A 20,097-nucleotide genomic window follows, 5' to 3' on the forward strand; every position below is an offset into this window, starting at 1 on the left:
GTATGGACAGTTAGGTGCCAAAGGAACCTCCAAACACAGATGCTAGAGGCACTGCTGAGGAGCATAAAACTGAGAATAAAGGTACATTCTTAATTAAAAAAAAAACCAAAAAACTAAAACAAAACAAAACCAAAAACCCAAACCAAACCAAAAAACTAGAAAAGGAGGCACTGAAGTAGTTACAAGGTGGAACATAACTTTGTCACCAGTAATCGTCCCAGATGAAGACACACAGACACTGCCAACTAGATGCAGGATGTTTAAAAGTTGAAAAAGCAGTGAGACACTCGATTATATCAGTTAAGATTCTTTGTGACCGCTGCTCCAGCTCCACTGGCCCCGCCGCAGCATCAAACCCTGCCAGGCGGACACCCGCGGACAGGGCACACGTGGGCAGGTGGACAGCCGCGCACCTTCGCAGGGCTGCAGCTCGGGACGGAGAGTTCCCTCCCTTCTCGGACACCGCCTTACTTCTTAGACATTTTCTAAAGAAAAAAAATTCAAGCAAAGAAAAAAAGCAGAAAGAGTTCGGTGCTGCGGGACCCGAGTTCCAGCAGAGCGCTGCTGGCGCTCAGCAGATGCTCCGCGCCTGCCGGAGCTCGGCACGGCCGGGGACAGCTTTCCCCCGGCTCTCCCCGTGCCCCCGCCCGGCTCGGCTGCGCCCCTTCCCGCCCGGGCACCGCTGCCGGAGCCCGCGGCCGGCGCTGCCCGGGTTGCGGGGGGCGGGACGCGGTTGCGGGCTGACTCACCCCGCTCGGCACCGCTCCGCTCCGCTCCGCCCCGCACCCGCGGAGGCGGGACCGCCCCAGGCCGCGCCCCCGCCCCGCGCTCCCGGCCCCCCCGCCCGGCACGGACCGCAATGATTTAGAAGTTCAGGAATCCCACGTGACGTCACGGAGGGTGATGTAATGCTTCTCTAAATAGAACGTATTGTAACCGTCCCTCAGTCCAACGTGGTTCCTCCGGCCGCGCTGCCGGTCCCGTCCCCGCCGCGCCGGGCGGTAAGTTCCTAAAAATACGGGGCTGCCCCGGGAAGGCGCCCGGCGCGGCGCGCCCCGCAGCGCACCCCGCACGGAGCCGAGCGGAGCGGGGCAGAGGCGCCGGGTGCGCGGCTGGAGAAGGGGCAGCCTGCGGCTGCAGGGGCTCTTCCCTCCGCCACCGCATCTGCTCCGGAGGCGGCAGCGCCGGTGCCGGGCGCGGGGATCCCGCCGCTCCCGCGTCCCCGCAGGGCTCGGGGAGAGGGGGCATGAGCGACCCCGCGTCCCGCGGAGGGTCGGGCAGGGCAGAGCAGAGCAGAGCGGCGCGGGGCGGGAGCGCACGGTCGCCGAGACGCGGGGAAGCCCGACTCCCCATCCGCACTTCAGGGAGTTTGGGAAGTCTGCGCGCTGCTTCCCGGGATGGGATGGGATGAGATGGGGCGGCTGCCGCGGAGCGCAGGCAGCACCCCGCTGGTGCTGCCCGGAGCGGAGCGAGCTGGTGGGCAGCTCCCGGCGGTGGCACGGCGGAGTCCCCGCGCCCACGGCGGGCTGGACGGCTCCAGCCTCCGCTTGCCCCGGCGGCACCCGGCGGTGACAGCTCGGCGGCGCGCTGTCCCGCCGTCCCCTCTCCCCGCCGCCCCCAAACTTCTGGCTAAGTTCGTGGCGGCGGCTGTGCTTCCCAGCGAGCCGGGACCGGCCGGCGGTGGCCGCGGAGCGGTGCGCGGGGCGGTGCGCTGCCGCCTTCCCCGTGAGACACCCCGGGTGCCGGGCTGCTGCCGGCCCTTACGTCATGCTGCGGGTCGGTGCGGGGCTGATGCTCCGCTTCTGATGCCCTCGGGCGCGGGGCGGGAAGAGTGTTGACAAGGTCCCCTCTCTGCAGCCCTCCTCTCCCTTTTCAGCCCCTCTACTCGGCTCATCTTCCCCCTCCCCAGCTCCGCGTCCCCCCGCCACTGTCCTCTCTTACAGGGGTCTCTCTCTCCCCAGCGAAGTTTTCAGGACGATAAGAGCTGCAGGAGTGTAAGGGGAATACTTGCTAAACTCTGCCTCCTCTATTATTAATGTCCGAGCATGGTGAGTGATCCTTCATCTCCAGGGCTCAATATAAGCTTTACAATTGGAAAGAGAGAGGTTGTTTCAGAGATGGGGGTAGGAATAAAGGAAAATGAAATGTCCATATGTTGTTTGGTATTGCTTTTTTTTTTTAATCCAGACCAATATGAGAAGTGACTTAAGCAGCAAGATTAGAAGATTTCCATATATTATCAGTAAGAAATAGTGCTTAGCTAGATAAAATTGAAACTTGAACAGAAGCATAATAATTACTGTGAAGCATTTTACTTGGGCTTGTCTTGAGACTGCAGTTTTTAGAGAAAGATTCACTAACTGCTGTGCACCAGACTTTCCTTGTCTGGCCATTTGGACAAGCAGCAGTATGTCAAGGAACAGTGGTGGAAGAAAACTTTCTTGTAAGATACTGTCGTGCAGAGATAATCCAGAAACTGGACTGAAAGAAAATTAAAAGTTGAAAAGTGAGAGCTGAATGCAAAAATGTAGGGTAATTTGTGGGAATTTTGCTGAAGGAAGTATGCTTCCATAAGGGTACGGTTTATATTCAATATAAAAGTGTACAGTGGTGAATGTCCCTGCTCAGTATTTTGTAACTTTCATGTGGCGAATGAGGTTGTCAGTATCAAAAGCTGGAAATTCTTAATAAAAAATGGCTGAAATCCTTATTTGTGACTTCTTAATCCTAAGGGGAGCTGTACAGGTCGCAAAGCACTAGGGAAAAGTGTGATTAATGATCAGTGATTAGTGATAAGTGATTAGTGGTTTTATTCAAACTGTTACCTCTGACCAGAAGCACACATCAGAGGATTAACAGGCTCTTTAGATAAATGCTCATTAGTGGAAGGGGGAAAGCAAAGATAATAGGCATGCACACAGGGACAACTTTCTAGGAAAATCATTCCTGTCTCTGGCATAATAAGCTCTATTAGCAGAAAGGCTCTTTAATTTAAAAGTTGCTTTTATCTTGTAAATCAAAGATAGATGTAGAAGTTTGCTGCGCTATTATAGCCTAAATTTTCCCATATCCACTGGATGTGGATTATCTCGGTAGTGATATGTTATTAAAAAAAAACTGACCACAATTGAATCTGTAAGAAACGGAGCATTCCCAAGGGCTAAAGCCCTGCATCCCGAGGCATCTGCTCCCAAAGCCTGGCTGGCAGCTAACTAGATGGCGCAGTCCTGTTCTGTGCGAATATACACTGCTGGGTTATGAACTTAGCAAGTAGCAGCTTGCTAGGTGTCCTTCAACACTTACAACAAAGTTGATTCTGTGCTGGGTTGGAGGCTAGACAGTGCTATGAGTTTTTAGTCACATTTTCCACTTCAGTTAATCTGGGGAGTTAAAGGCTACTGGAAAAATTAGTCTCATTTACTGAAAGAGATGGTGAGAGAAAGACGCAGAGAATGAGAGAGGGGCAAATAGCTACAGCCTGGGACGTAACTCTTGATTGCACCATTTTGTGCTGCTTAAATGAAGTATGGTTCTGATGGCCTTAATTAATGAAGCCTGAAAGCTCTTGGGAGTTTTTCCCCCAGCTATCACTGGCAAAATGAGTTGTTATTTTTTAAAATAAGTCAGTGAAAAGAAGGAAAAATTGGTGTGGTGGTTGAACAAAACAACTTGGACTTGACTGTGCTCTACGGATTATGCCAAGGAGCCTGTTTTTATGGTAACTAACCAGGGGTTTTTCATTACTCTTTATTACACCTGGATTGGGAAGAACTGGTATCTACTGCTGTCGATAGACTTGGGGGTTTCTTTTGTCCCATTAGCTCGTATGGCATTTATGTTTGGGTTCAACTGTGGAGATCATCAAAGTTTCAAAACTTTAAAAGAAACACTTGAGTGAAACAGGATATAGAAATAATGAACTTATGGCATGAAAAAGAAACGGCTGTAGTCTCCTATTGTTACATCTTTAATTGGAGACTCTTAGGAATAGTCAGGCTAATGCTTAAAATCAAAAAGTTTTGTAATAGCATATAAAAAAGGCAATAAGCGCTGTCTGCCAGTCTTGAATATTGCATGGCAATTTTCCAGGATTTAAAATTGCAATATTTTTAAAAGTTTACACATTTAGAACAAGCGGAAACCTTTTCCCCCTTCCAAAACACCCATTTATATTTCAGCTTCAATTTATCAAACTCCACTTCTGCTAATTTAACCCAGGGAATGTAAAGGGAAAGAAACCATGTATACATATTTAAAGAGAAGGTAGAAATGAGATTGTACATGTAATTTTATTTATATCACCACTTAGCAGAACGACTTACACAGATTAATAGGTGCATTTTTAATTTGATATTCACTTCTTAACGCCAAGGATCTAAAATGTGCTGCACTCACACTTATCCTATTCACTACCGAGGAATCTTCTGTAAAAGATTGTTGTCGTGAGAGCTTGAGTTCACTCTGGAGTTGATAAGAAAGAGGTAATCTCCCAGTACCTTCAGAAGGCAGCTTTTATATACTAAACCTTTCAGCTCTGTGTGGGCAGAATCTCTCTGAGCTCAGTTAGTGTTGCAGGGTGATTTGAAACCGGGTTATTAACTTGTCTACTTGTGGCCTCTAAAAACCTGTCTCTGTGCCCCTAATCAGGGTATGAGGATCTTTAATATTAGAAGAGTTCTTGCAAGGTTGTTGTTGCTTTTAAAACAACTTCTTTGATGAAGGAGTTTTCCTCGACTCTTTGTTGTCCTATTTCTCTAATTTCTGCCATTAGTCAACTTTCTGGATTTCCTATAAACCTGTTGCTTTGTGGGTTTATACCTATGTTTATATATTATTAGCTGTCTTTCAAGCTTAACTTTGTTGCAGTGACCATTTTTCTTATAAACTCTTTATCATGAGGAAAATATTTCAGGACAAACTCTTGCAATAAAAGAAGAGCAAAACTGTTTTTACTTTAAACATTTTAAAAATTGTGTTAAGGACCATGTGATTTATTATTGGAACAAACTGATTTTTTTTTCTCAAGGCCTGTGAACACTGATTTTTCTCATAACTCATTGCAGGAATAGTCTACTCAGTAGACTCAGTTGCTAGAAAAATAGATGTGTAAAGCAACAAGTTTTTCAGTTCTGCTTCAGACGTCTAGGTGATTCTTTTTCTGTATCTCATACTAATCAAATTAATAGGCAGACATATATAATTAAGCCAGCCTATTTGGCCTAATCTTCCATGTGTAAACTCTCAAATATATAGGAGTCCTAGTGGAAATATTTAAAATGCTTTGAGATTCTGTCAGTTTTAAGTACTAACTCCAGGGCCGATCAGGCAGTTTGGTAGGTCAATCTGCAGTATCTCAAAACAATTTCTGTTGATTTGCCCTTTCTCCATGCTGCAAACCATTCAACCCCTGAACTTCCCCCCTCCCTCCTTATTTCTGGGTAAATTGTCTCAGCAAATTACAGTGCTCCAGAGCTTTTCAGGCTCTAGCCTTAAAAAAGAACTTTTAGGGCTTTTGCATTTCTTCTCCTTGAGAAATGATCAAAGTTGATCACAAACTTAGAGCAACAGTTTGGAATAAGAACTATGAAAACATATTTTTGTCTCTTACCAAAAGTCATGTTACTATGCTAATTTACAATTCTGAAGGTGTAGTATTCTTTGACACAGACGAAACAGTGATCTCAGACAATATGTTATCATGCTGTATTTTAACTTTAGCCACATTATAGCAGTAAGTACAGAAATTAGCCTTTGTAGGCTTGACATGTAAAAACAAAATCCCGTCATGGGAATACTTTCTCTTTTGGTTGCACACACTATCAAATAAATTATTTAAATTGTCTCAGGTATATATAACAAACACAACATAACACACATAAAATAATTATTTTGGATATGAAAGGACTTGTTGAAGTAGATAAGCTCTTGTGTCTTTTTACATCCGTGGAGTTCTTGTGTTGGTTTGTGCACTGATTGTTTTGCTCCTATTATGGCTCAGGTTGATGGGACAACCCTGAAACTCTAAAATAATATCTAATCTACTATTTTTTACTAAAGTGTTATTTTACTCTGTAATTAAAATTACCTAGAGTCAGCATTCCTTTACTAGCCATTGCATGGAAATGCAGATGTTATTTGCCCTTAGAGAGTTAAGAAAGGGTTGGTTGCACTGGTTTGTAGGTTTTTAGATTGTGATATCGAATGCTATTTTATAAACACAAAGAGATATTCCAAGGATTTTGCTGAAGGCTGTAGGATTTTCAAAGTAAAACTTTGAAAGCTTGCAACAATTTCCTTAGCTTAAAAGATGTTTTGCTTTTGGTTCTTGTTTCCATCTTGTACTTTTTTGAGAATTTGTTCAAGAAGTTGATGCCACACAGAACTTCAAAATCAATGTCTTGAAACACTGTCACCTGCAGTGTTTGTGAAGGTGTGTGGGTTTAGTAATCTCTTCCTTTGAGTCAGCTCATGTCACTGTCGGGCCACCCTGCTACACAAGGTGATTTGAAGGTGTGGGGTGCAGCCCTGCCTGGCCAGAAGGCTCACTTTGTGGGTGATAAAAATGGCAACGTCTTTAGAAACCAGAATTTAATTGGGAAAAAAATACTACAAATCCTCTCTTACATTTGCCAGCCGATTCTGCTTTTCTTTGGCTCTGAATGTTTTCATTGCTCTTACTAGGGTACTGAGACCTCTGTTAGCTCAGGAACTGGGCATGGTTTGATCTCACCTTCTGCTTTTTACCCCACCTAAACTCTACAAATAATTTTTACTGCGTTTTTACCCCTTGCATTTTTTTCTCAAGAAGCTTGCTTTTCTCTCATCTCATCTTCTTTCCTTCCTAAGGGCCTTGTCTTTGGTTCCCAACACTCAGTGAACATTTCAACGCAGTTGAAATGTCTGGTCCCAATCTCAGTATGTTTTTGTGTTTTAAAGTTTTCTGTCCAGGGATGTACTGAGTTTAAACTAGTCATCCTTAAATACACTGCCGAAAGTTAATACAGAGAAATGTAATTACTTCAGCTGATCTTTTCTCATTTGGAGGAAGTTGCCTTTTTACCTGTTTACTTTATGAGCTTGTGCATTCAGTTACTCCCTCACTGAGCGTAAGGCAGCATTGTTCATCGCCACCTTTCTCTGAGCTGTTTCCAAGTACTCAGAAACTAATTTGTCTCCTCTGGGTAATGAACCTGGACCAGTGGCTCCTAGATTTAACCTCTGATTTTTTTTTTCTCCTGGTCTAATGTAAGGAATGCTAGTTAATATGCTCAACACAGGGGGCTCTGTAGCACAATAAACAGGATCTGAGATTGGATTTGGGAAGTGTTGTATGAAGAAGCTACAACAGCACTAAATTGAGATGTTGACTGTATTGTACTCCCTCTCTCTTTTTTTCTTCTTCTGTCCTTTAAATCTTTCAGTTCTGGAGTGCTGAAAACACTACCTGTAGAGTAGTATTGTGGCTAAGTGAATGCTCCAAGATATGGATGATGATATTAGTAGGTCACTTGGTCATGCACTGATGCTGCAAATCAACAACCAGTAATTCAGTCATAGGAAACTAGTTTGCAATCATTTCCAGTCCTAATATACCTCTCACTTAACTTTTCAAAAAACTTATATTCAGTACTCAGTTAACAGTTGCAGAGCTTTAAATTATGAATGGCCTCAAGTTGCACCAGAGATGTTTAGCTTGCATATTAGGAAAAATTTCTTCACCACAAGGGCTGTCAAACACTGGAACAGGCTGCCCAGGGAAATGGTTGAGTCACTGTCCCTGGGGGTAATTACAAGGTGCACAGATGTGGCAGTTAGGGACATGGTTTTGTGGCAGATTTTTACAGTGTTGGGTTATTGGCTCAACTTGATGATCTTAAGGGACTTTTCTAATTTAAACTGTTTGATGATTCTGTGACAGTAAATTGTTCTTCCATAGGTACTACTCTGAATTGACTTTAGGGAATTGGTTTGGTTAAATTTGATTTTGGTACTGCTCAAGTCAGTGAATGAGTTTGTCACAATTTTCTTTTTATGTACCCAGCAGGAACTCCAAAGGTGACCTGAGTGTGTGGTGGCAAAGATCCTGGAATTGTGCTTGTCCAGAAACAGCATTGTCCGTGTTAGAAATTTGGGCTTGACAGTATCTCACTTATAGGACACTTCTTTTCTTGAGTTGGTTGTAAAATACAAACTGAAAAAAACTAAAAATTGAGAAATGGAGTAAAAAAAAAAACAACATCAATTGCTTTATTCAGGAATGTCTTTTACTACTTATTGTTTAACTTCATTACTGAATGAATGCTTAAGGAAGAAGAAATCTTGGTTAAGGGTTTGTGATAATTTCAACCACCACATCAACTTCATTTTTTGTGACTTTAAAAAAAAACCTCCTTTTGCTGGCGATGGTTAGGGCAGGGGGGAATGGCATTTTCATAATTTTTTTAAAGGTTGAAGAAATCAGGTTCAACGTTTGTAGAGACTTCCATAATTTTCTGGAGCGCACAAAATGAGGGAAGAGATTCTGTAGTTAAAAGCAAGTTAAGGGATTTTCCTCCTCTTCTTACTTCCATGTCCTTAAGTATACCTGTGTAGCACTAAAAAGTTGTTTTATATCTGTTATTAAATAAAGTCAGTGTAAATTTCTTTTACACTGTGATGGAAAAGTGTTTTAAAAAGACAGTGAGAAAAAAAAGAAAGAATAATGTAGAACTTAAAACATTTTCTACCATTCCTGTACTGCTCTTTCATTCTTCAATGCTAATAAAGCAGTACATGGACTCAGGCATGAAAATGGGTTAAATTCGAGTAATTGATGGTTTATCACAAAAAGTGAGAGAAAGCAGTAATTTAACTATTTTGATGAGAATCTTTAAAAGACAAGCTTCTGTAAATAATTTGCTATGAAAGTAGAAAGGATCAAAAGAGCCATGGGTTTTATGACTGGGTAAGGAGAATTGCATTCTTGTGGATTTAAAAAATATCATAGTAGAGCCTAATTCTCCACTCACCCTGATACAAATCTGGAGCAACTCTATTGAAATCTGTGGAGTTACCAACTGCAATAATACTCATTGAGAAGAAAATTAGATTCATGGGCTCTATTCTGAACATAGCCTATCAGTTGTGCACTGTGCAAATCCCATTATTAAAGTAATAGCCTTACATGTCACGTTAAGGACGGCTCTTTCCCCAAGATGAACATGTTTGCAACTCTCCTCATCTAGTGGCTACTTTTTAAGGGGGCAGGGGGATATTGAGAATACTTATTTTCTGCTCAATTAATATTCCTTCCGTGCACTCTCCTTCCTCTCACGCGCTTTATGTGTGGGTGCGCAGTCTGCACTCTCCATCATCTATCTGTCTGTGTCTCTTTGGCTGTGACAGTCACCACTCTGGCCTCAGGCTTGCACAACACAGATGAAAAACCCACCAAGGTTTTCAGTTAAACATGGCAGGGTATAATTCTGCACCTAAATATGACGTGCATTTTCACTCTTAACGAAGCAGCTTTGAATTGGAAATGACACCTTAGACTTCAGTTATGTTTTATATGTGGAGGTTTTGGGTTCTCTTTTAGTATTTGAAAAATAAAAAAAAGGTGATACAGGGGGGATGATGTGAGCAGGCAGTGTGGCTCGGCAGTTTTAATAAATTGGAGTATTTGTTTGCAGCACAGGAAAGCAACACTCAGGCCACTCTGACATGTTATATAGTTCCCAAGCTGACCTGAGAGTGAGAACAGTCTTTGAGAAATGGGAGAAAATATAATCATTGCCTGAGCTACTCTGATTTTTTTTTTAAAACAGCAATCAACAGGAAATTTTGAATACAGAAAAACGTTGTAAAGAATGATAAATAGACAGTGTCCAGTGTACAACCTGCACTTTGCCCAACCCTAATGTACACTTACTTGCTTTCAATTTTCCTAATTTGGCCCAGCATATTTGGGGTCAACTCTGTTACTTTTGAAATTGGTATAAATTGGTTGACTTCACTGAAACTGTGTGGAGTGAGGGTATGGCCCATGGTTGATTATTAATGGCACACAATGGGCAACTTTTGTGTATATTCTTTTGTGAGAGGATATAACAAATATTTTTAGGCCCTATAACCACTCTGGTGTGCAAAGACTCAGGATCCTTAACAATACCGAGGTTAATTTATTAAAAAAAATGAAACAAACCCACAACTATTATTTCATTGCCAAGCATTTTTAAAAAGCACTATTTATGTAGGCCCTATATAAGCACACATTGTTTTATGTTCCTTCTGCTGGCTTTGCGTTTGACTAAACCATTATTCTCAGAGCGCTGCTGTGCTGAGATCATCAGTGATGATGGTGTGAAAACAAACAAGTTTTAGCATGAGAAGTCACTATAAAATTTGACAGCGAGGTTGTCAGCACCAGAACATCTACATTCATTTCATCTCTGGTCAAAGCAAAATAAAAATCAGATGGCTAAGTGGGAAAAAATACATTCTTAGGAGGAAGGGAAGGGGATTGGATCTAATCCTGCCGGGTGCTATGTCAACTAAAAGTAGGACCAATGTAAATTCCCTCTGAGGTCACTGGTTGTTGAGGGCACTCAGGAACTAGTGGCACTGGGTCCCTTTCTCCAAAGTTTAGTAGAACTCCTGAGATGAAACTTAATTCTTCACGGATTCAAACTGCTAGCAAGTTCTTGGGAGTAAAGCTCTTTGTTAAAGATCAAGAAATGCTTCAGCTCTTCAACAGAGAGCTGAAAAAGTATGTGCTGTAATTCTGTAGCCTTCAAGGAGTGCCTCAACATGAAGAGTTCTGCATATAGCTTAATGGTACAAAAATCCTGCTTTGGAGAAAAACATTTCTGACCTCTGTTACATTACACAAAATAGGGAATTTTATTCTTTTGAAAGTGACCTTTAATGTTATCTAGAATGATTTTGTATTCCCTAGTCTTAGGTTAAGAAGGTTTGTTACTAATGAATGCAGCTACGTGTAATCAAGTAAGTGCTGTGAAAAATAAGCTATCTGCTATGTGCCTGCCCCCCAACATTTTTTACTTTGTTCCTCAGCAAAAAATTATAGTGGGCTGTTTTTAACAGAAACAGTTAAAGTCAATGGATCCCAGATGAGCCAACCATCTTAATAATACCCTAAAATTTAGGAGTTCCAGATAGTTTATTTTACTGCTATGCTGTGGCCTTACACTTGAACCTCTTACTGGATTATCCCAATTGAGTGAAGCTTGCAGGATACACAAGGAAACACTCTGAAAAACATTGCTCCCTCTGTAGCAGTCAGGATGCTGCATGTTGTATTTTCTCTTTTGTGCTGTCTGATTCTATACAAATTTTCTTGCCAAAAACTTGCTATTCCAAAATATTGAGACAGCCTATTTCTAGGCTGTCAGTCTTCCAGTTTTCATTTCAGAGTTTTGAGTCAGTGCACTGTCAGCCAAAAGTTTTTCAGCAGGCTGAAAGCTTTTAGGCGCAGACGGAGTGTAGAAGAAATATTTTCAGCATTGTAATTAATTCTAAATTAATTTATAATGAGGACAATAAGAGGAATGATGATGACTGTTTCATCAAGCTAGTCATGAAAATAGATTTGATTTTCTTTTTAAATTTGAATTTGCTGTGTTGGTGTCAGATAGCTTAAATGTACTGAGGATGCCTCACAAGGGAAGTGTTGTTTTGACGTACTGCATATGCAGAGCTCCTTGTTGTATACTTTCTTTTGAGGAAACAGCCTTTCTTGAACAGGGGAAAGAAAATGTGGCATTGGGAGTGCTACTGAGCCACGTGGCCATGTGACTGTGGCAGTGAGATCTACCTTATACCCCTCCCAGCTAATGAAGTTGGAGCCACCAGAGTTCAGGTGCTTTCAGAAAGCCCAAGCAAGATTTCAAACAAATTTCTCACTTGGCTCCAGTGATAAGAAAATACTGGACAGGGAAATGCCCATTTCTACATTTATGGAGAGGTTAGTGCTCAGTAGCACCTGGAATGAGCAGGTATTGCATGGTGAATGGATTTTGTAAAATATGAATTTTTTGTAGCTTGACATGGCAGTATTTTAAGACAAAAACCAAGTCTGCAATTTGGCAACTGTTTTGTATCACAGACTCTTGTGTACATAATAAATGGTACACAGCACTAAATTGTGTAACTTATTGTTAGGTGAGAAAGAGGTAAAAGCAAGTGGTCCATGCCATGGAAATAACATATTTTTGATAAAGGTTGGCTGTGGAAGAGTTAAATGAAAATCCAAATAGGAGTACTTTTTTCAGCCTTTTATAATTCTGTGGATATCACTTTCCTCACATACCTAGTACCTTCCTATTAACCATCTTCAAAATATATGCTAAAAAGGCATCACCCTTTCGGTGCCCACATTAAAATGCCAGCTATTTCTGCACCTAATGACTGACTTTGCTTGGAGCTGGCTGTGCTCCCAATATGGTGTATGCGAGATGGTCTGAGAAGTGGCAAGGTCCTGACAGAGCCTCTTGTCTCTTGCTAAGCTCCATATTTAGCACAGAGGGGATTTCCTTGCCGTTGTGTAGAGAAGGCAGTTGGGCCACAGGGTTTTTCTCTGCACCCCATCCAATCCTGAGTTCAAATAAGTAGTAGTTGCCAGGGGTAAAGTCAGTGCCCTCTTTGGAGGGGAGTGCATCTGACCTTAGCAGCCAGGCTAGTGACATTTTTTGAGGGGAAAAATATTCAACAACAACTTCCACACAAAGGACTTTACTGAAAAGCATGGAGGCCTGAGAGTGTTCACAGTTAAAGATCAAATTTTCTGAGTAGTTTCAGCCAAACTAAAAGCTGAGAAAAATATGTGAAAAAGTCAAAATACTCTATTTCAACATTTTTTCAAAATGAGGTACATCTTCTTTGAAAATTGATTTAAATTAAGGAAGACATAAGGCAGTACATCTTTCAGAGGCGGGGGGGTTTTTTTGTGCTGAATAAAGTCTTTCAGGTTGATGCAAACACTTTCATGTTTATTTGCCTTTATTTATGTGCTCTTGGCTTGGAAGGCTGGGGTCTCTTTATCTTTCTGGTCTGAATGATATAATTCTGTGCATATAAGACAGGGACAAACTCCTGGAAAGCTGTCTTGGTTGAGAACTTCAAATAACTGGGTAGAGGCCTCTTGCTGGCCACCTCTCCCAAATATTTCCTAAGACTTGGTCTGGTCTGGTTTGATCTGACTGGAACAGGGAAGATGATTGCCTTTCCTGGATGGCAGTGCAAAATCAATGCAATCAACTCATGGGATCAGAAAAGGATTGGCTGAAAGGAACCGAGTGTTTGCACCGTGCCTTTGCTGAGAGTAAATTTAGGAGAGGCTGTCCTCTATTAAGAATACTGTCAGAAGTATTTTTGACTTTTTTTTAAAATTAAATCATTGCATAATTGTTAGAATTCAGAAATTTGAGTAAATGGAGAAAGAGTCTTTTTTAGTTATGCTTCTGGCTTAGGTTTTAGGGTCTTTTAAAAAATGTATTTCTTCCTTATGGGAAACAAGGATGTCTTAAATGGATTTCTCTTACTGGGAATTATCTGGTGAAGGTCCTGATTAATTTTAATATTCAAGGATGGATTAATAGGGAGCCAAAGGAACAATTAATATTTCCTAGGTATGGCTTCTTTTTTTTTTTCCTTTGAACAGATTAGTTTCTCATTTTTTATCAGGAGACATATTAAGTTTTGATGAAGAAGAAATTCTTGCTTATTCTAGTTGTGTGGAATTGCTTTTCTTAAATCATGTGAGTAGTATTTAATCTCCATGTGATGGCTCTTTAACTTGTCTTTTCAAGTGTGTTTTGCTGGTTTGATGGTATGTAGAACATTTCCTTCCTGTACTTCAGCATTTCTAACCAAAATCTGAGTATGTTTGAAACCTTAGCTTATTCACACTTCCTAATCATAATCCCCTTGGTTTCCTTGTCAGCACCTTTGTGGTATTTCTCTGGACACCTCTATCTAATATCTCCAGAGGTTATTCTACAGAGTAACCTTTGACAAGATCTATTACTTACTACTTACTGCTTTTAGCAAGGTGAAAAGAGGTCAGTCTCTGCAAAAGGCAGGCATTATTAGAAGACTGCTGTAGAGTCTCCTGGTGGCTTGTCCATCTCTTGTGGCAACATTGCAAATCAGTTCAGACACCTCTCTACAGCACAAAGAAAATTACATTTATGACTGGATACGATCTGTGTGGTAACACTTATCTTTGAGAAAGTGGCTACTTTGTAAAGCTCCAGGTGGTTTCTTTGTCAAGGTTGTGGCACACTGATGGACCCACAGGAATCTGTGAGATTTTTGCTGTCAGCTTCAGGGGTAACAGGATTTCAGCCTGTAAGTTTTTGTATGATCCATTTAATTGAACTTCATGGCCAGTGCTAATGACGTTTGCTGCTGTAAGAGTTGAATTGGTAATTCGGTTACCCCTCCTGTCAGAGCTCAGGATGTCCTAAATGAGAGTTGGTGTTGTCTCTTTCTTTAACCAAATTAAGATGCAAAAGCTACCTCTTTCTGATTTGAAAAACACAGATTGCAAAATCTCATTTTGTCAAAAGAGTAACTACAAGATCATTTTGGCTGGCAATACAAAATACTAGAAATTAGACAAAACAAGTTTTCTTCCAGAGTAATTAAAAATATGAGAAATTGTTCAAGAGGGTATAGACAGATCCCAGAGGTATTGCAAATACAATTTAAAATAAATGTCTAGTCAGTTTATCTGCATGAATCCTCTAAAAAATGAATGAAAACCCTTTCTAGGGAGCTTTGAAATATCTCAATGAAGGATGATGACGATGATGATGTTTTTAGCCTGGTTCTATCAGTTACTTATCACAGCTTGTTTTTTCATGGTTTCTCTACATGTAGAGCCTACAAAAACTGCTGGTATACCTTTCATACGCAAATAGTTATAGTACAGGGAAAAATCCCCACTATCTGAGGCTTAACAAGAAATCATAAGGACTTTTCCTCTCCTCCCCAAACACTGAAACCCAGGTAAACTTGTTGCTAACATGGTTTTCACTTTCTGTCCATAGTCTATCAATTAACCACATGCAGTGACTGAAATGCTTTGTCCTGGAGTAGAATTTAAATTTGATTTACCTAATGGGAATGCATTGCCACGTGACTGCTGTATGTGTATGGCCTGGGCAGCTGGGGCTGAGCACTTTGTAAAAATTAGGCATGATAACTCTCTTGAGAATATTTAAAGGTGTATAGGAAGAGCAGGGTATAAACATGAAGTGTGTATTACATCTTTTGCTTCAAATAAGAAAATTAAAAATTAAGAGAAGTAATGCTTTTTTTCAGTATGATTGTGTAGAGGTTAAAATATAAACTGCCAAGGGAAAACAACTTTCTGCAAGGTGAAAAAGAGGTTTTCTTGGAGTATTGTGGTTCCTGATGTTCTGCTTGTTTTCTGTGTCAGCAGCCTCCCAAAAATTCATTCTCTAAGAATTTACCTACAGAAATCCTTGGTATATTCCTTTTTGCCAAGCCCACTCTTAATTTTTAAGCATGCAGACAAGTACTTGTGTGTGTATGTAGTTTTAGTTTTATTTTTAATTGCATCTCCTCCAACTCTGTAGGTGGGGATGTAGTAATTTACCAGTTAAATTGGCCTTCCCCTTAAGTGTTACAACTAAAAGCTGTTTCCTGTTGTTGCAGTTAAGGGCTCTGTCCTTGGTGAGATGAGCAAGGGTTTGCAGAATGTTTCTTTGAAACTGAACCCCAGAGAATGAGACCAAGCAGTTAGAAGGGAACTGGAAGCATCAACATGGCAAAACAGGAGAAGGATATGCAAAGCCTTACTAGGAGAGAGGTGGAAGAGCTTGCAGGCAGTTTTCTGTCTATTGTTGGAGTGAGAAATGTAGGCTCTCTAGTGGGGATGTTGGAGGCAGGAGGTGGTATAGAACTGGGGCTGGGCTAGCCAATAATGGGTGAAATATGTTTCTTTATCAAGGCCTTTGGGTTTTGTAGAAACTCTGAAAAAAGCCATGAAGTCATCCTCCTCAGGTGGAACACTTCCCTGCTAGAAACTGTTGACCTTTTACACTAAATTAAGTCTTAACACAAATGTAGTACTTTGTGCATTTTAAGTTCCAGCCACCAAAGTAAGGTGCTGTCAGAACAGAAAGTAATTACTGCTGTATTTGCACAATGATATGGTAACTCACAGTTGATGAGTAACATCTAACTTATATTCTGTCTGAAAAGCTTGTATATGTGCTTCTTTGTTTGTTTATGTTATTTCTCTCCCCACACCAGCCACAAAAGCCTTACTGCTCACCAGTGTAAAACGTTGCACTGACTGAAGGGGGAATTCCTTGCACAATTCCAAAAAAACCCCAAACACCAAAAAAACAACCAACCCCCCCAAAAAAACAGAGCCTGTAGTGAGGAAGAAAAAAAGGGTGATGCTGTTTCTTTCTCTTTTCTCATCTGATTTCATGCTTCCTTTTACTCACAATTTTCAAATATTATCAGTGTTAGAAACTCTGTATGTCCCATTTTTGTTGCATTAATGCTGTAAGGTTGATTTGCATGGATTTTACAGTTTGCTTCAGACAAGAAAAAAGCCTCTGCATGATGGCCAAACTATCACTTAAAAATCAAACTCCTATTGATCAGTTCCCTGAGCCAAGTGGTAGATGGTACCCAGCTTTGCTCCAGTCCCCAAATTTGATGGCTAGGCAGTCTCTCAGCTGAACTACCAAACCCCTTATTAACTGGAAAAGACTGTGAAGGTGTAAATACAGATAGAGTAAGTAGTTGCAGTGGAAAGTAAAGGCCAAAGAAATTTAGAAGAGTTCAATGAAACGAAAGAAAGGACTCAGTGAATCTTTGTGTGTGTGATAACTGAAAAAATGAATTCCCTTTATGGTTAACTTTTGTTTGTGCAGAACTTGATTGGGAGAATTTAGACCAATTTAAGTGCATTTCAGATTTTGTTTAAGCTACCTGTGTGATGGTCAACTCTAGGCAGATCAAATTACAGCTACCAATTTGTTAACTGTGGAGAAACTCACAGGTCTATAACTCTCCTCCACATGTACCCATATGAGTTCAAAAAAGGGGATTTCTTTACAAAATAGATGCTTTCACTTTGAGTCTCGCAGACTTGGAAGTGGGAGGTCTGTTTGGTCTAGCTGAGTGCTTGCTTGTCTCCACGGGTATGGCTTTTCCAAAAGATGGTTGACAACGTGCTTGGTTTGAATTAGCTGGAGCAGAAATCTGGGACCTGCAGGAACCTGAGGCTCTTCATCAAGAGTTTGGGCTGTGTTAGCTCTTGTCTCCTCATCAGGAGGATGCATCTGTCCTCCTTTTACCACTACCTGCTGTATAGGCGGAAGGTACATCTCTTGCCCTGCCTTCCCCTGTAACTTTCCCCCCTTCATGAGCGCAAGCTGTGGCACATATGCCAGGGAATTCCCCTAATTCTAAGGCCATCAAAATTATGTCTAAACCTGGTGTCCTGCAGTGTTCCTAACAGAAAACGCCAGCTTATCTGAGCAGAAAGTGTGTTTGCAATTTTCTGGAGGTATTCAGAGATGGCAGGATTTGCAGGTGGGTGAATTTCCCTGTAAGCTGGACCCAGTTTGGAAGATGGGGTGTTGCTTTCTGGCAGACAATACTCAAGAGAAGACCAGCTCTGTGACCCTTGAGCAGTGTCTTCTGGTGGCCTCCTGTCCTCAGTCTCTTAAGGCTGCTGAAAAAATCTTGGAGGAAACAGCCCCAGGTGAATTGGAAGAAGGGTGAAAGTGCGGAAATGTGATATTTCCCAATCATGATGTTCTCAGCCCCTCCCATGTCTCCAGGATAAAGTTCATTTGCCATAAGATAAGGTAGGTTTTCTTATCATGAAAGAATACTTCAGAAAAACTTTGGCTTTAATTTCAAAGCAAAGGGAAAATGCGAGTTCAGATCAATCAGAAACTCAGTGAGGGTGTTTTGTGTCAAAAGACAAGTTCTTTTTTTGGCTGTAAACATTGTTACATTATTTACAATATAATACTGTTGTTTATACTTTTAAGTTTTTGCCCATTAGAACAAATTTACTTTCAGGATGATTAAAAGCTTTTAATTTTCAAACATTCTCTTTACCTGGTTGTGTAGTGATTGTGATTTCTTAGGGAATAAATTATTGAGGTTAGGTGATTCTGCTGTGCCAGCTGGATGAAAGACTTTGCAGTAGATTGGTATGGTATTAAATCAGATTGCTGCTGTTTCTGCTTTTGAGCTGGGATTCTGCTCTAAGATGCTTGTAATTTCTGCATTTCCAAAGGCTTGGAAAAATATTTTAATGAAAAACTAAACATACTGGGTAATGAAGGCTAAAATTGTTTATACTAATCACATCAGTTGGAAAATGATCTTCACTCAGCAACTCTTCTACCAGCAAATTAAGACAGCAAATGAGTACATTGGTGTTGGGGCTTGGCTTTACTTTCCAGCAGCTACTAGTGGGCTCTTGCCCTGTATTCTGCCTGAAAACGATGAGTGCATCTTCTCTTCCTCTGTGAGGGTTTTTCTTCTCAGTTATGTAGTTTGTGTAAGAAAGCATTAGTATGTATATGCTGCAATTTGTTGCAGTCTATCCAGCAGAAGTCTGAGTCTGTGGTCTGTGCTGTCTGGGCTTTTGAAGAGTGACTGCAGGCTATGCACATCTGCCTGCACCTCCGTGGTGCCTCTTCATGTCATTGAACACAGTTTTTGGTTACCTTTCACAGGTTTCTTGAGATGAAAGTTTGCAAACCTGGAGGAACTTCTAGCGTACTTTTCTAAGTAGTTGGAAGAAAATCACAGCACTTCCACGGAAAATACGAGCGGGCTTTTGCCAGCGCTTAATGCTGCGTGAGCCCCTCTCGCAGACGCAGAGATGCTCCGCTGCGGCTGGGGTAGCCCCGCTCGGCATTACACGCCGGTCGGATTCCCGGTGCCGGATGCCGGTGCCGGATACCGGAGCCGGATTGCCGAGCCCTCTCCCTGCTCCCGGTCGCCAGCAGAGGCTGCTGCCAGCCCGCGCCTGGCGCCGGGAAGGGGCGGGACTCACCGGCCCGCCCGGGCAGCGGCTCTGGCAGCGCCGTGCCCGCGGCCGGGGACCGGGAGCCACGGGTGGGTGGATGGATGGATGGATGGATGGATGGATGGATGGATGGATGGATGGATGGATGGATGCGCGGGCTCACCCACGGGTACAAACGCAGTCACACGCACAACAACCGAACCACCCCGTTTCAGAGGCGAATGTTTCCTGCTGTGAAAACACTCTCTTAACAAAGCCCGGTGAAATGGGGCTTATAAAGAGAGCTGTTGACTTCGTGTTACAAACTCGGGGCGTTTTTCTCCTAGGTACATTTTCAATCCGTTCAGCCTTTGCTTTCTGCAGCGATGTTTGGTTTAAAGCAGACTCTCATCTGTCAGTTTGTTTCATGTTTTCAAGCATTTGGTAACCCAAGGGACTCAACATCAGACGTACGTAAATTTCTCTGAAGAGCAGGGGAAACTGTGAGGAGAACCGATTTTTTTGCAAGACAAAGATTAAAAGCAACGAATTAGTGCGTTTCTGCTACGGAGCATTAAAAATGCTGTTTACATTAGCAAGGATCCCAATATTTTTGTGATAATATGCTACTCTTTAAAAAAAACTGAGCATGGTAGGTGTCAGTGACTATTTTGTATAGACAGAAAATAGCTCTGGGGTTCCCCCCGCCCCCCCCCCGGAGTGCATGGAGTTTAATCAGCAAGATTTAGATCTTGGGCTTGTGCTCTCAGCATAGTAGTAAATTATTCCTAAATCTCGGCAAGATGTGCCACAAATTCTACTGACTTTCAATGTAAGCCTTCACATCCAACAGCATTGATTTAAGTATAGGTCTCTTGCCTTTTGAGAACATACCATTTGCCTAAATTGTGTTTACTGTGTAGAAGAAGTCAGGATTTTCCTGGTGAATTATAGAAAAATGCCTGACTTACTCTATAAGTGACACCTGTTTAGGAATAATTTGTTAATTGCTACTTTGAGGCTGATTCTTGTGTTCATCAGCTGAATAGGTTTAGTTAATATCACATACTAATTTA

General features: G+C 41.8%; 1 protein-coding gene across 4 annotated transcripts in view; it reads left to right on the forward strand.

Moving 5' to 3' along the window:
* Window positions 1–861: 861 nt before the first annotated feature.
* CREB5 (cAMP responsive element binding protein 5) overlaps window positions 862–20,097 on the forward strand; it is a 257,792-nt gene continuing 238,556 nt past the window's right edge. For 3 of the 4 annotated variants that reach the window (XR_014849791.1, XM_085051007.1, XM_085051009.1), the window contains exons 1-2: window positions 862–1,001; window positions 1,962–2,048. Coding sequence is in view for 2 of the 4 variants with exons in the window: in XM_085051007.1 (XP_084907133.1) it covers window positions 2,046–2,048 (3 nt within the window). In the remaining 2 variants the exon portion in view is untranslated. The remainder of the gene's footprint in view (window positions 1,002–1,961; window positions 2,049–20,097) is intronic. The other variant, XM_085051008.1, reaches the window with a different exon arrangement.

This window comes from Lichenostomus cassidix, chromosome 2, assembly GCF_008360975.1.
Source record: "Lichenostomus cassidix isolate B80296 chromosome 2, HeHo_3.0, whole genome shotgun sequence".
Taxonomy (NCBI): Eukaryota; Metazoa; Chordata; class Aves; order Passeriformes; family Meliphagidae; genus Lichenostomus; species Lichenostomus cassidix.